This window comes from Salminus brasiliensis, chromosome 4 (genome assembly GCF_030463535.1).
Source record: "Salminus brasiliensis chromosome 4, fSalBra1.hap2, whole genome shotgun sequence".
Classification (NCBI taxonomy): domain Eukaryota; kingdom Metazoa; phylum Chordata; class Actinopteri; order Characiformes; family Bryconidae; genus Salminus; species Salminus brasiliensis.
Window position 1 is genome coordinate 20,899,149 of NC_132881.1, and position 15,711 is coordinate 20,914,859.

Below are 15,711 nucleotides of genomic sequence, written 5' to 3' on the forward strand. Positions count from 1 at the left end.
CATGGTGGTGGCAGCATTCATTTTGTTTGGCAACATTATTTTTAGATCTTACTCCTACTCATTCAGTAGAACCGCCCCCAAGCATGTCTTAGACTTCACTGAGCTTACAGTACAGAAGGAGAGTTTTCTCCTGGATATCTAGTTTGTTCAGTAATGTTTCAACAGTAAAAGTGCAGGTGACTACAACACAGCTACTGGAGATGGAAAGACAGTTTAGAGGAGGAAAACGAAATGAATTACTGAAACATATCTCTTTTGAGAGCCATTATGCTGTCCATATTCTACGGTCATTGGTTAAAGCTAACAATTTTTTTATCAGCAAAAAATAAAATCTTTAATTTATTCTCCTACAGCAAAGCACCCATTTATTGAGCAGAAATGTGGCTTTAGAGTGGGGGCTGACATCCTGTGTTTATTTTACTGTAAATTTTATTTAAATTGAGATACTGATAGGTGTTTTGTTTTTTGGTGGGAGGGGAAAATGTTGGCAAAGAGATTAAATTTTAAATTGTATCATTTTTATGCAATTGCTTTTAACATCACTAGCTACGTTACAAACCAGGTTTGCAAACACTTCCAAAATCACAGACAACTGAAGGTGACCTCAATGCTGAAAAGTAAATGTCTAAATGAGCAAATGTCTCCCTTTGATATTTACACAGACAGAAACAGTTATTTTACTCAACTAAATGGTTCTTCACTCAACAATTTCACGAAGCGGTAATTCATTTAACATGAATGCAAAGGTTTGCACTGTAAATGCTCTTCTTTTACGTAATTTACAAGTATCGGTGGTAGTATCAGGATTTTTTCCCTGGTATGTGTTACCTGGTATAAGTGGTATCGTCCATCCGTTCTGAAATCTGCACATAGAGCGAACGAGCGCTGCAGTTTCTCAGCGCCACCTGCTGGCCGAAACCTCAGCCTGGCACTGGCACAAACAATACTAATCCGCTAGAAAGCCAAAAAAACACGCATTCGGGACTAACTGAACATCTGCATCGTGTTGTTTGACGTTCAGTAAGGAATAATTAGTCACTAAATGTGTATTAACGTCCCTAAAACGTCCGTTTGTTTGAGCCAAAAACGGAGAGCAAAAGCCCCAACAATGGGGCTGACCTCAGCCGATGGGTGTGGCAAACATTAGCAACGTAACTGCGTCACTGTTTTGGGAGCGACGTCACCGCGCTCCGCCGAGCGTCCGCACAGGCTTGGAGAAGTAATTGGCTGTATAGTCGGTTGTGAAAGTGGAAAGTACCTCCTTGGAAATCCCCGTTGGCATTTCCTTGTTGACATCAACTCTAAGCCTTTTTGACTAGATTAAGTCTTACACTGTATGTTTGTTATTTTCTGATCGCCCTATAATGCACGATCGCTGAAACAGCTCCGCTGTCTGAAGGCGCCATGGAGCACTAGGGCTCCGCGGACTGAAGTAGCGAAGGCGGCGGAGTCGGAGCTCCTTCTTATGGGCTTTTGTTGCTGGATACCGACATATTGAGCAGGTAAGAGGAGAGTTGCCTGCTGTCCGAGTCGTCATCCCTAGCTTTTATCCTTATCGACTCCGACCTGAACTAAAAAAAACCCCTGAAACAGCTCGAAACAGGCTGTTGTGGCTAAATCGCGCTGAGTGGTGGTTGGGTCTGGTTGGCAGCCGTTGGACAATCTGAATCTGAATGCCACGGTTTTGACAGCCATTGTTTGCGAAGACGTCCCTCTCAGCCATTTATTTAAAAGCATTAGGCAAGAAAGGCTCGTTTTTCGCATCGATAGCGTAAATGTCGTCTCTTTTCCTGAGTGTGTGGCGGTGTTGCATTGTCTGTAACCATCTTATAAGCCGAATTACGTAATTGGAGCGTCAGCCTGCTGCTGCTTTACTACGAGCGGAGCGGCGAGACCGCAACGGTCCCTATTGTTGTTGCCTGCGGGCTGTGACAGCGGAAAAACGCACACATCGCGGCTTCATTTCGGTGTCCGCCTCTTAGAAATCGCTGTGAAGCTTTTTACTGGGGCATTTTAAGGCGGGCATGAGATGTGGGGTCGTCTGTGTAGGGGAGGGTGTTTGAATAAGTTGTCCTCAGACAACCTCAGACGTTGACTGAGGCAAAGGAGAGCCTAAACGATGCCCTTGTAAATTAGCTTAGCATCTTGATGCACTTTCATTGAAAGCCGACGAGAATAACGACTCTACTTCGTTCGTCGTGTGTGTGTAAACTGCAGACTGTAGCATGGTGGCCTAAAAATCACCTTTTGGCCATTTCCTCATCATGACCTCGAGGTGGTCAATATGGGGTTGGAAATGTTCATCATCAGGTGGCTCCATGGGCCCACTTGTTATATCTACTCACATCTTCACTAAGTTTACTTTGTCAGAATTCATTAATGTGTGTGTCCATGTTAAAGAAAGTCATTATTGCTGTCCCCTTCCCCCCAACAGAAAATAAATTGGTGTTCCTACTCCTTTTTCAAGAACACAATGTCGCAGGGCCAGAACTTCCTGCCCAAGTTCCTGTTTGTCAGCAACCTCCTGAAGGCCGTGAAGATACGCGAACGCGTGCCCAACGATGTGGTGAAGCCCTCGTCCAGTGGTGGCCTGCTCCATCACCTGCGGGGCATGCACCGCTACACGCTGGAGATGATCCGCATGAGCCAGTTTCCGCAGGCCTTTGGGGAGGTTATCCAGGCAGCCATCTTGGACCGGGCCATGCAGACCTCCTTGGAACAGGAGAAGAGGCTCAACTGGTGCCGAGAGGTCAAGAAGCTGGTGCCACTTCGGACAAATGGTAATGTCTTCCTTTAGTTGATCTTGTAGAAACAAGCTTTGGCTGGCATGAGCATCTGCTCTGGTGGCTGTTTTCATTGTGTTGGTTGCTGTCAAACCAGCTCAGAGAAGATCATGTCTGTTCACTGACTATCAGTGTGATTCTTTGTTTAACACTGGTAATCTGGTCTGCCTTTGAAGCAAGGCACGTCTACAGAGCAAACTGCTCACATTTCAGATCCAAAAAGAAAGACTTTCAATAAGTCTGCATCTAATAAGGGTGTGTTTGTAAGTCACTTAGTGTGTCCTTGTCACTTGTGCAGATCTTTCAAGTAAAGAGGCTGTCTTTGTTTACCTTTCACAAATCCCTTTTTGCCTCATAAAGAAATGATGCCAATTTGTGGGCTACTAGGCCTAACCTATTCTCCTTTCCCTTGCAAAAGCCTGCTTACTACGCTTACAGTTCTATCTGTGGTAAATGGTGTTAAGAGCAGGACTGTCTTGCCGATGGTTTGTATACTAATTGGGGCAAGGCAAGATCCAGGAGTCTAATGTGGAGGTAAACTGTGTTGTTTTTTTTATTTATTTATTTTTTATTTATTTATTTTTTTCTGATGCGTAAGCATATTAGACCTGGAGGGGAAATCCTATACTGTCACACTGAGCCCCCTGAGCCCCCCCCTCGTTTTTTGGGTGTGATTTGATTTTAAGAGGCCCTGGTGATGCACTGTTCACGGTGAGCACTTTATGAGTTGAACATTTCTGCTGTTAACCTGAGGTCAAGCTACGCTGCTTGCATAGGATGAGTAATTTAACAAGAGGAAGCTTCTGCGTACTTGCCCTTTTTGCTCCATTGTACAGTCACTAATGTTACAGTAACCCCACCTGAAGAGAAGTGTCATGAAAGCTTGTGTTTTACAGAAAGTTGCAATGAGACGTAGGCCAACATGTACTGTTCACCACTATTTGTCATGACTGGAACTTTTCTTAATACGGTTCCAGTAATGGGGAGTCAATGGTGTTTGAATAGTTTTAAAGATGTTCTGAACATAAACATACATAAAATTCTTTAAACTTTTGTCTTTATGATTCTCGCATAGGCCTGTAGTTGACATTTCTGCTAGGTGACTCCTAAAAGCAGTTGTTTTTTATGCTTTAGAATGTATGTTACTGGCATAGAGATATGGACTTGGTGCGACTTCCTCTAAATGAATTTGAATGGAGGCCATTGGCTGCTGATTACTAGAATTCATCTCATCAGGTGACGCTGGGACATGGGTGAGGGAGAGCAGGACAATTCATACCAGTGTCCATGCCGCTGACTCATTATATTTTGTGTTCACGTCCTGAAGCTGCGACTGAAATGGCGATCCATGCTGATAAGGATGTGGTTGTGACCGAGGGTCTGGGTATTTCCAAAAATCTGTTCCATGCGTTTCATATCATTTTCTTTTTTTGCCTCAGCCATTAAACAAGCCACTATGATAATTGATTTATATGGCACAAGCCAAAATATAATATGCCCATTCACAGACACTTTTTATGATACGTGACATGTATCACGATGTTTAATTCTTCCTGCATTTCATACATCAGAATTCCTAGTCATGCCGTATTTAAAACAATATTGTCAAAAGCTGCACTGTCAAGTTCCACATATTTACAGTAAATCCAGTTAAATGAGACTAATGCTGTTTTTTTATGTCACATGCTGTTGCTTAAGTGTTATTCGCATACTGATGTACACAAAATGTTCAGGAAATTTGATCATAGTAACTAATATTATCATTATTTCCCACTCATCACCCTAGGCTAGTGAAACATGTTTAGAATAATATGAGTTGTTCCCATCAGGCGTGGTTAGAGTTCTAGTAAGGCGAACAACATTGGTTTATTGGGAAAATATAATTCTCATTTTACCCAATGTGACACTTTGTTGTCGTCTGTACTGTCATGTATCCTAAAGGGTGATTGTCTAGTCATGTAGAAAATTTCTCAGTCCTTCAAAAACATTTTTTTCTTGAAACAAAGGCCTGTTCCTCTTTGTTCACGTAAAGAACTAAAAAAAAAATGGTGAAAACGTGTTTAATTTGTTCGCAGTGGATTTTTAATTATCATATTAATAAGTAAGACGCTACCAACCATGTTAATACTTGTCTGATCTGCAAGCACTAGTTAAACAACCCCAGTTTATAGTGATCTTCACCTGCTCATCAACAGTATTGGTTGAATGCTACACAGTGAGGTTCCATAGACCTTAAGTTTAGTGAAAAATCCCTGTACGTTTGATACTTTGATCTTTGTGTTTGGCACTGGTGTAGTCTCTACCTTTTGATTTGAAAAGAAACTAGAGTCCCTCATCATCTTTTAACTGTTGGTTGTTGGTGAAGTTAGAAAAGGTACAGACATTCCTGTAGCATGAGGCTCCTCCTCTTTGGAAAGTCCAGCCATTCTGTAGCACAGCCCTGCTGTCTCAAGAGCAGACCAGGGGAAGAAAAAAGTTGAAGTGCTGGCCTTACGGCACTTAATCAGAGAATCGCGTACAAGGGAAATTCCTCCCTGTTGTGTTACATACTTGTTTTAGAGCAGCTTGTTACCAGGGTGCACACACACGCTCAAAAGTTGCACAACACTGAAAAAACCCTGGCCTTAAAATGGAATCTAGGGCTTAACTCTTCTGCTGTTAACAGGAGCTTGGTGTTTTGCATGTTAAAAGTGTTTAAATTGTCTGCAATTTATGCTACGTATGTATTTTCCTTTTGTCTGACCATGCTTTAACAGCAGATATGACTCAACCTTTGTGCCGTGTTTTGACTTTTTGAGCAATTAGTGGTTTCAGTAATGAAGCTAGTACCACTACATATGATTTGTTATAAATAATGGTACATTATTATCACCATTGAACAAGACTGTTTCATAGACTACTTATATCTGTGCTTTGTGTTTTATGTACATAATCACTATGCTCTTAATGTCATAAGAAGAAATAAGTATTTCATAGATACCTTTTTGGGTTTTTTTGTTTGTTTGTTTGTTTGTTTGGTTTTTTTTTAAGTGGAGGTTTTGATTTTCATACGAATTATCTTTACTGACCCCAGATGCCAAGGTCTTATTCTTCAAGTATTATTCTAATTCAGTCATAAATGATTTTTAGTACTTAAGCAAATCTAGTGCCAGGCCTTTTAATTGTTATACTAACTTGTATCACAATTGAAAGTGTAATACAGTAGTGCCCTATGGACTGTACACTCAATTTCACTGTAGGTAACCATGACAGGTGACACTTCTGTACTTGCAGAAAGTCATATTTCCTCTTTTAAGAGCTATATGGCCCCATGTAATGGATACCTCAAAAGCATCCTAACAGCTTGGTGGAAATTCCCCAGTTCATTTTTGTCTCTCTGCCTGACCAAACACCTAACCATTTCTCATATCTCTTGCGGCCTCTAAAATCTTTATTTCTTAGCCACAAAGCACAATGTACATTGATGGCTGTTATGGCTCATGTATACCTACAGGCCTGGTACCTTTTAAATGACTTCAAATTACTTCTTACCACTTCTTTGCTTATGAGCTACCTCTTTGGGTTTTTTAAAGGGGAAAAACACCCTTCTGAACTGGAGGTGGCCTACAAAAAGACAGCATTCAGACCGCTACCTCAAGTATGTTTGCAGTGCAAAGACTCTGCTGTGCTCTTTTTGCTGCCTTTGATTCTTATCAGATAAGTTGAAGGGTTGGCTGTGTTCCAGTTGTTTTTTTCTATGGTTGTAGGGTTCTAATGAATGGGTCAGTTTTATGGGATTGATGATTATTTTTAAATCTATAATTACCATCACAGAGGCCCCATAATCAGTAGTGTTCAGTGCATCCCTGCTCTGGCAAAGGCATATATTTGTTTAGATAGTATGACTTGTGACCCACTAATACAAGTTTACATCTGAGTCCAGAAATATGGTTGTAAGCTTTGGGTATTCAGATAATGGAAATTTGTTTTACTGTGTTTCTTTAGGCGATGGGAACTGCCTGCTTCATGCTGCCTCACAGTACATGTTGGGAGTGCAGGATACTGACCTGGTCCTGCGTAAAGCCCTTTATGCCGTGCTCAAAGAGACAGACACCAGTAATTTTAGAGCACGCTTTCAAACAGAGCTCCTACACTCCCAGGAGTTCACCCAGACTGGCCTACGCTACAGTACCAAGGTAGCTAATTGCACTCTCGCAGTATACATAAAACTGAGCAGCACTCTGTGAACTTCGAACCATTTACCTGAGAGCCAGAAAGTTGTCTGTTTTCAATCCCCCAATTGCACTGTAGATGTTTTCCTGGAGCACATAGTTTCATATACCAGGAGTGAAGTTATGGAGAAAAGTTCAAGAGAAATGCCTTTTTATCTTTCCAGAACTGGGAAGAGGAGTGGGAGAAGATAGTTGATATGGCATCTCCTGTGTCCAGCAGTAATGGCCTACAATTTGATTCCCTGGAAGACATTCACATCTTTGTGCTATCAAATATCCTGCGGAGGCCTATTATCGTCATTGCAGGTACATACTTTTCGCTGGGCTACTATTTTGCTGCAAGTGAATGAAGGAAAAAAGATTTCTAATTCTCGATCATTGAACTCAACAGATCAAGTGCTGAGGAGTATGAAGTCTGGTTCGTCCTTTTCACCACTCAACGTGGGTGGCATTTACCTGCCTCTTCACTGGCCCCCAGAAGAGTGTTACAAGTATCCTATAGTCCTCGGCTATGACTCTCAACACTTTGCCCCCCTCATAACTGTCAAAGACAGTGGCCCAGGTATATCCTGCAAACGCGTTCAGCCCTGTGGCTGGTGACTACATTTCTTTGCATGTTTGAATCATTTGTAATATGTTGTTCTCTCCCTTCAGAGTTTCGAGCAGTACCTCTGATAAATCCTGGTCGGGTAGGCTTTGAGGAGCTGCGTATACACTTCCTGACTGAGAAGGAACAGCAGCAAAAGGAGAGGCTGTTAAACGACTACCTGATGGTCATGGAGATCCCAGTCATTGGCCTGGGCTACGATCCCACACAGATGATCAGAGCAGCCAGGTATGAGACAGTGACATAGTTCTGTGGGAACCACTGGTCAATTTTGCTTAGACTGTAATTATATTTTATTTGAAATATACCAGTGACCATTCATTGATGTGTTGAAGTTGAGGTTTAGCGCTTTATCACTTTTAATGCTGAGGGTTCTAACCTTGGTCCATCAGTACCACTAACTTGCATTTTTTGGGGGTCAAAAGCCCCAAGGGCTGATCCAGCGAATCTGCTAAACAACCATTCCTGAGTTGGAGCAACAGAAAGTCAAATATGCTAAGCAGGGACACTGCAGCGCCAGACTGTCCACTGCTGACATGATACCCATAAACAATTTTGCAATCATTTTCTGTTTTACCTGATTTCTCCATTTAGGCTTGATGAGGGAAACCTACCTGAGGACATGAACCTTATGGAGGACTACCTGCAGCTGGTCACCCATGAGTACAAGCGCTGGCAGGAAGACAAGAAGTCTTTGTGGACTCCTCAGTCGCAGCGGCCTCCCCCGTTTTCCGTCTCTCAGCTGTCCCTCATCGAGATCCGCTGTGCCACACCTCGCTGCACCTTCTATGTTTCTGTGGACACGCAACCACACTGCCATGAGTGCTTTGAGAAACGTCAGGCTGGCAGGAAGCTGGAGGCTGTGGCTAACCCTGCCAATTCGTCTTCAGACACTGAGGGCTGCGGTAGATCAGCAACTTCAGACCGATCTGTGATACCCAGCCCTCGCTCTGCTCCGCCTCCACCTCCAACAGCCCCGAGCCTAAGCCTGTACAGTGAGACCCATGCCATGAAGTGCAAAACAACTGATTGCCTGTTCACACTCAGCGTGGAGCATGATGGCCTGTGTGAGCGCTGTTTCGCTGCTCGCCAGAGCCGTTTAGCCGGCAACGGGCCGCCCCAAGGACCCTCCCATCATGGCTGGGCACACACCCAGTGGGGGGTGATTGGTGGCAGGGAGCGAGAGAAGGAAAGAGAGCGCGAGAGAGAAAGGGACAGCGAGCGCTGCAGTGTGTGCCGACAGGAGGCCTTCCGGACATTCAATGGCCTCTGCCCGCCCTGCATGCAGAGGACAGCGGTATCTGAGCGGGGTGACTCTCAGCAGCCGGAGCCGAGGATCGAAGGCTCTGTGTGGACGCCGATGAGGGATCCAGAGCGTTCTGGCACAGCTGTCCATGGCTGGCAGACACAGACAGCGCGGCAGTGCAAGCGCTCTGGCTGCCAGTTTTTCGGGACACCGGAGAAGCTGGGATTCTGCACCATATGTTACGTGGACTATCAGACCAATCACCGTAAGTGGGACCACGGACAGTAATGTTGCTTAGAATGAATTAGAGCTTTACCATGATGTACACGGTTACTTGACCACTATCGCAAAGCAAATGCAACAAGGCAGAAGAGAGGTCATCAATCCATTTTGGATGTGATAAAATGAAACCATTCAAACTATGCCACGGTATTCTGTACTGCTGCAAGCAGAATTTTGTGGAAGTATATTGCCATCATAGTGAACCATCATAATGACTGTAACACCCCTAGCCAATAAAACCCTAAAACAAAAGCAAGGCTGTGGTAACATGTTTTATTGTAAGTTGTAACAGGGGAGCCTTGGTGAGTGCTAAAATAAATAGTACTGTTAGAGTATATTTGATTTTATTTAACTTGTTCATGCAGAGGCAGCTCCTGCGGTGGTGCAGCCCAGACACACTTCGGAGGCAGGCTTCCAGAACCTCCGGTGCCGGGGCCAGGGCTGTGGTGCAGTGGGCAAGGCCATGCTGGAGGGCTACTGCAACAAGTGCTATGTGAAGGAGCAAAGTGCCAGACTTAACCAAGCTGCTAGCAGAGGCTCCAGTTCCCCTCCTCTTGTCACAGTGAGTCACCCTACTGTACACCACTGCTTTTTGGTTAAGCTTGAGATTTGTAATTAAGAATAAGGTATTGTCCAAAACTTAGCTTTATACAGAAGATGAACTTTCAAGTGGAGCTACGACTAACAGCAGTAGTACTTGCTACCATAGTTTTCTTTCATTAGGCATGGTATCATGATAAAGATAATTGGAGTCACATGTGTTGGGCTCAGGCAAATCACTAAAATGTGCAAGAAACGCTAATGTAATACTTGGCATGTGAATGTTCTAAATATTATAAACCTTTGCCTGATCACATTTTCTCCCCCCCACCCCCTTTCTTGCCACACAGCGGGCCTCGAAACCCCGTCCACCGGCAACACTCAACCAGGCTCAGTGCCGGCGCAGTGGCTGTAAAAACCTGTCGCCTGGTTGCACTGACCTGTGCCCAGACTGCCTGAGCCGTGGGCAGCGTGAGGGCAGACGCGCACAGGCGCCCAAAGAGAAGAGCAAGCAGCGCTGTCGGACGCAGGGCTGTGACCACTACGCCAACCAGGAGAAGCAAGGCTACTGCAATGAGTGTGACCACTTCAAACAAATCTACCGAGGCTGACCGAAGACAATATTCAGTCCAAAAACAAAAGGGACTAAAACCTTGCACATTAATGGGCAAAAAAAGGAATCCTGCGGCTAACTCGCCCAGCTGTTTCTGGGTGGGGTTGAAGAACCTGCCGGTGCTGTTGAACTGGTGATTACCTCTCAAGCAAAGTTTTGATCATTTTTGTATCATGTGTATAGGACCAAGGTTGGGGGTGTTGACATAAGAAAACTGATGATACACTGGCATCCAGTCACATACATCTGTGGTATTTCTGATTTCTATTGAACAGGGTAGTAGATTGTAAACAATTTATACATTGCCAACGAAATTAGGCGAGAGCGACTTCAAAGAATTCTTGATTTTCATTTATTTTGTTTTGTTTTTTTACCTGCTTTTTTCTTGATTGTGAGCTGACAATACAGCGCAATTTGACCAAAGTTACTTAAAGAATGATTATGACCAAGCCAATGTACATCGCCACTGTGGACTGCAGTAAGCCAGTGGGGCCTGTAGAAAATACAGGAGAAATAGCTACAGGGTTACAAAGGTCTGACAGACAGCATTTGGTAGTTTATTTGATACTTCATAGGTTAAGTGCCAATGAGAGTTTTGCAAAGCAGTGCTCCAGTTTTATTTCCTGCTGCGCCATTTGATGTCTGCTGGCAGTACGGACCTGTTGCCTTTTGAGATTGATTTTTATTTAGTTGATTTCTTTTGTCGTCATTGATCACGTTGCGTGTCCTGCTCGCTCTTGAAATGATTATTCACCTGATTTTGCCTTGCTAGACTTCGTTCAGTATCTTTTTTACTTGCTATGGCACTGGACTATGTTGGATGTGTTCTAACATTTTTGCGTAGCTTAAAAGAAAAAAAAAAAATCCGAAGTGCAATAACATTGGTTTTCCACCACACCTCCTTAAACGAGAGCATGTGACCACTCACAAAAGAAGCAGTCAAAATAACGATGAGGGGAAATGCCACACCAAAAAAAAAAGTGCAAAGGAAATGTCAATAAGCAGGAACCATAAGTGAAGTGAAATCCCCATTAGGAATAACATGGAGTATTTAACCAAAAAAAAAAAAAAAAAGGAAAAAAAAAAAAAAAAAAGTCATCCGAAGGTAAACACACCTGTGTGTTGTGCACACCCTCACTAAATCTGTGAATATCCGTCTGCTTTTTCTCGCTTTCTCTCTCTTTCGCTCTCTCTCTATCTCTATCTTTGCAGGGGTGCTTAATTCCCTTGGCTGTGCTTCTCTGCTACATTCACACAATGCCTCTATTGCGTCTATTTGACTATGGCTCTCAACGCTCGCAATAGGTATGAGCATGGAAAAGTCATTGGCTACTGTGGCTTTGCTGAGAAAAGAACTTCTGTGTAATACATTCCCATTCCTGATGTCTAATATTGTGGTAACACAACTTGTGGTGAGACATGAGAAATAGAACCATGTGGGCCCATACGCAGACATATGCTTTAGTCAAACGATGCATTTGAGAACTATTTGCAGTCAGATCGTGAGTAGGAATCTGAGTGTCTGCTCATCTACTACTGGATCTGAATTCAGTTCAGATGATCACAAATTTGCACAATACTTAATAAGCTGCTCTGTAATTAGTTGAGGTACGTCTGACTTCTGACATAGTGACATTCCAACTATAGACCTAGATGACTAAATGAATTTGTGCGAACTTTCATATAGAGTATTGTATGAAAACTTTTTTTTGTTTGTTTTTGTTTTTTTGGGAGGTGAGGGAGTTGTTTGGTATTTATTCACAGCAAACATTATCTGTATTGTGTTTGAAGAATTATTTATATGTTGTTCTGAAATAAATTATTTTTATTAGGAAAATATACATTTGCTGTTTCTTGCTATTCCTTATAGTGTTTTAAGGGGATATTCTGTAGCATTGTTCTTTTTATCAAATGCTGCTTTTTACTCTAATTATACATCTGGTGAGTGTGGCTCCTTTCTTAATTCATCAGTCCACAGCACCTGGTTCCAAAATGCTTCTGGCTTTTGCATATTTCAGATGTTGGACCATGTTATTCTGCTAGAAAGAAAACATGGTTTCAAGATTAGCCTGATCGTGGTTCAAACTAAACGTACCTAACTTACCATAACTAAATTTTCCAATTATACAAAAGTGCACTGCATAAGCCCAGTTCTATTAGCACTGACCTAGAGATACATTCTGCGCCCATAATAAAATTAGTAATTCCTACAATACAGAAGGCTTTGGCAAAAGGAAGCCTTTTCTTAAGAACCCCTAACTCTGGAATAACCTCTTCTCTGAGTGCTGTGAGTGATGCCAGTGTTTTGAGGTGCTCCCGTGTCTGTGTTACCTTCTCGCTCTCCTTTTAGTTAGGCTATGTTGGTTAGATTGTGCCAGTCGCTAGCCACACTCTGGAATGGCTTAAATTCTCTGTACTCTATAAATCCATGCAGAACTAATTCTGTCTCTTAACTTTTTTCCAAGCAAACGACTGCCCACCTGAACGGCCTGACACTGATGGAAGACTGACCGTCTCGCCACACGCCATTACAGACTACACTGAAGTTTAAATGGACTATGAATGTTTTAATTGCTGCTATTAATATTTTTATTCTTACTCATCATTACTTTTATATTTTATATATATTATTCTTACCACAACTTTGATTATATCAGCACACTTGAGTATAAGACTGTTGTGGTGTGGTGCTGTGGTGGTGCAGTGACCTAATAATTTAAAAGTGGCTTCGACCAGATGAGCATGGCCCCCCCCAAAGTTTCCTTCTCCAGGTTTAAGAGAGTTTTTCCTTGCCACCGTCACCTTTGGCTTGCTCACTGGGGGTTTTATGTTCTGTGTGCTTTTGTTGTTTATTTCTGTAAGGCTGCCTTGTGACACTGGTTGTAAAAAAAAGTACGGTACAAATACACTTTGATTGATGAGTAATTGGTTAAGAGCAGGAAAGGAAAACTCTATTAGCCCAAATTGATGTGGGGCTTTACTTTTTTGGCAAAACAACTGGTATTAAGGCACATGGTATGCTTGTTTTTACAGTATTTTTTGTAGTCATATACTATATGACTACAGTATTACTTTAACTTACTGCAAAGATAAAAATACACTATTATAGGTCTTAATTACTCATTCACTGTTTTGAGTACTATTTTGGGTCCACAACATATTGATGTTATATGTGTACAGACAGTACAATCAATAAAAACAACACAGCCAAAAAAAAAAAAAAACAATTACATCAAACAACTGCCATGCTCAAATATATATTATCTGTATACTTATGTATGCTACTGCAGCAACATTAGATACAAGTCGATTTATTTAAAATATATAAACTATAATCTATGCATCCTCCATCCCCTTTGTCCTGCTCAGGAACACAGTGGGTCCGGAGTCTACCCAGAATCATCAGGTACAGGAGGGCACTGAGTTATTGATGACTGGGTTGTGAGTTTGATACCTGGGCTGGCCAACCTGCCACTGTTAGGCCTAATCCCAGGCTTTTGGACCTGTGTGGTGTGAACATACTCTACCTGCTGTGCTAATTAAAATATAATATGTAGATGTATAATTTGAGATTTGATTAACTCACTCATCCATACAAATAATATACTTACATTAACAGGCATCATTTAATTAAGCTTAGTGTAAAAGATGGTATATTCTGCTCTCATTAAGCCTAGATAATCTGCTGTTAGCTCTGCTGGCCTGGTCTACTCTAATGAGGGCAGAATATAGTCTAGTCATAATGGATACACTTTTTAATTAGTGAAAGCCTGAGTGGCAGCTGTAGTTGCAAACTTTATCAGTTTTCAAATTCAATGTAAGATGAAAATGTGTAAAAAACCTCAAGTGTTCATGGTAGCTATGCATGTTTCTAGCATGTATGGCAATATTTATAGTCAGACGTTAAACAGAGGTTATTTGCTATAACATTAGTAATCACTTTAACAGCTGACACCAACATTGTCAATAGTTTGAGATTGCCCCCAGCAAAAGCAATCTAGCCAGGTGAGAATGAAACAGAACAGGGAAATGCCATGAAAAAGGTTTCATTTTAGGTTTGATGGGTGTCTTTACTGTAACGTGTCCAAAAAAATGTCATAAGTGATGACAGTAATATGTCTGAAGACATTCTGAAAAGCAGAGGAAGTCAGAGTCACGACAAACTGGAAGGTGGCCGAGCTTGTGTCACTTGCCTCAGGAAGTTTTGTGACCGCGAATTACAGCACATATCCTTTGTGATTTTTTTCCCTCTTCTCTTTGGCATTTCTGTCGGTAATTTATGTCACTCTTTCTAACAATTCGATTCTGAAAGTCGGCCCACGGATCCAAGTTGTTAAAAAAAAAAAAAAAACACACACAAAAAAAGCAGGCAGCCCCCCTTCCCATGCGACCAAGAGCTTGCCACTGACTCACAGCTGGAAGGAAAGTCTGTATCAGAAGGCGTGTGTGAGAGAGGGAGGGGATATTTGTTGTGAGGGAGAGGTGACATTTTGAAGGTGAGGGGGAAGAACCGGCAGCTACGTGGGCGACTTGCAGCCCACAACCTGCCTAAACTCTCAAAATAACACAGCATGCAAAGCAAGATATGCTAACGCAGCTAACATGCTACTGCACTGCCACGTCCGGTACCAGTCAAGAGATCATACACACATCCTTGTGAAATGATATCCTTCTTTACCTTTACGTTTTTCCGCTGTTTAACACTCAGTACATAAAATGATTAAAAGACACAAATGCTTAAATTATCCAGTAACAAGAAACATATTTAAGCCCCTGCCCACTTACATTGAAGTTATAAGGAGTGTTTCAGCTTTTTCTATGAGGCACAATACAAACAGCCAGTCAGAACAGTCATTTATGTATTTCATTAGCTTGAGTTTAATACATTTTTTAGGATAGAACAGCAGCAAAAAGGGTGGCATGGTGGCACAGCAGGCCGTATGTGTGCTGCACTGCTACAGGGGTTTCCTCCCACCTTACAAATACACACATGGAAGGTGATTTGGCTATGCTGAATTGTCTGTGAGAATGGATGGTGCCCTGTCCAGGGGGTATTCATGTGCTATTCCTTGTGCCCAGTGATTCCAGGTATTCATAGAAAAGCAACGGGATGCTCTGGAGCAGCCACACATGAGGCTAAGGTCACCATGTCCAATGCTAAGTTTCAGCTAGAGCGCTATAAAGTCCACCAGCATTGGTCTGTGAAGCAGTGGAACTTTGTTGTAGGCTGATGGCACTCCATCCAGTACCTTTGGAATGAGTTTGAGTGGCGTTTGTGATTCAGAACAAATAATCCGTACCTTGACCTCACTAATGCTCTTGTGGCTGAGAGCAATGTCCTGGCATGTAGTGTTTATTTTAGAGGAAATGTTGGACAAACTGGTGTCTGCATAGCTTTTTACGTATAGGGCTGGTTTCCAGGCAGATTA

The 15,711-nt window shown here is 42.4% G+C and overlaps 1 protein-coding gene across 2 annotated transcripts; it reads left to right on the forward strand.

Moving 5' to 3' along the window:
- The first annotated feature begins 1,200 nt into the window (after positions 1 to 1,200).
- tnfaip3 (tumor necrosis factor, alpha-induced protein 3) lies at positions 1,201 to 12,117 on the forward strand. Of its 2 annotated transcripts, none has more exons than XM_072677595.1 (9): positions 1,201 to 1,502; positions 2,435 to 2,780; positions 6,768 to 6,958; positions 7,159 to 7,300; positions 7,386 to 7,556; positions 7,649 to 7,829; positions 8,196 to 9,112; positions 9,495 to 9,691; positions 10,020 to 12,117. In XM_072677595.1, exons 2-9 carry the CDS (start codon positions 2,474 to 2,476, stop codon positions 10,278 to 10,280), a joined length of 2,367 nt encoding a protein of 788 aa, XP_072533696.1. In that variant the 5' UTR covers positions 1,201 to 1,502; positions 2,435 to 2,473; the 3' UTR covers positions 10,281 to 12,117. The 2 variants fall into 2 exon arrangements, with proteins under 2 accessions (XP_072533696.1, XP_072533695.1); XM_072677594.1 differs by having other exon boundaries at positions 2,468 to 2,780.
- The last annotated feature ends 3,594 nt before the right edge of the window (positions 12,118 to 15,711 follow it).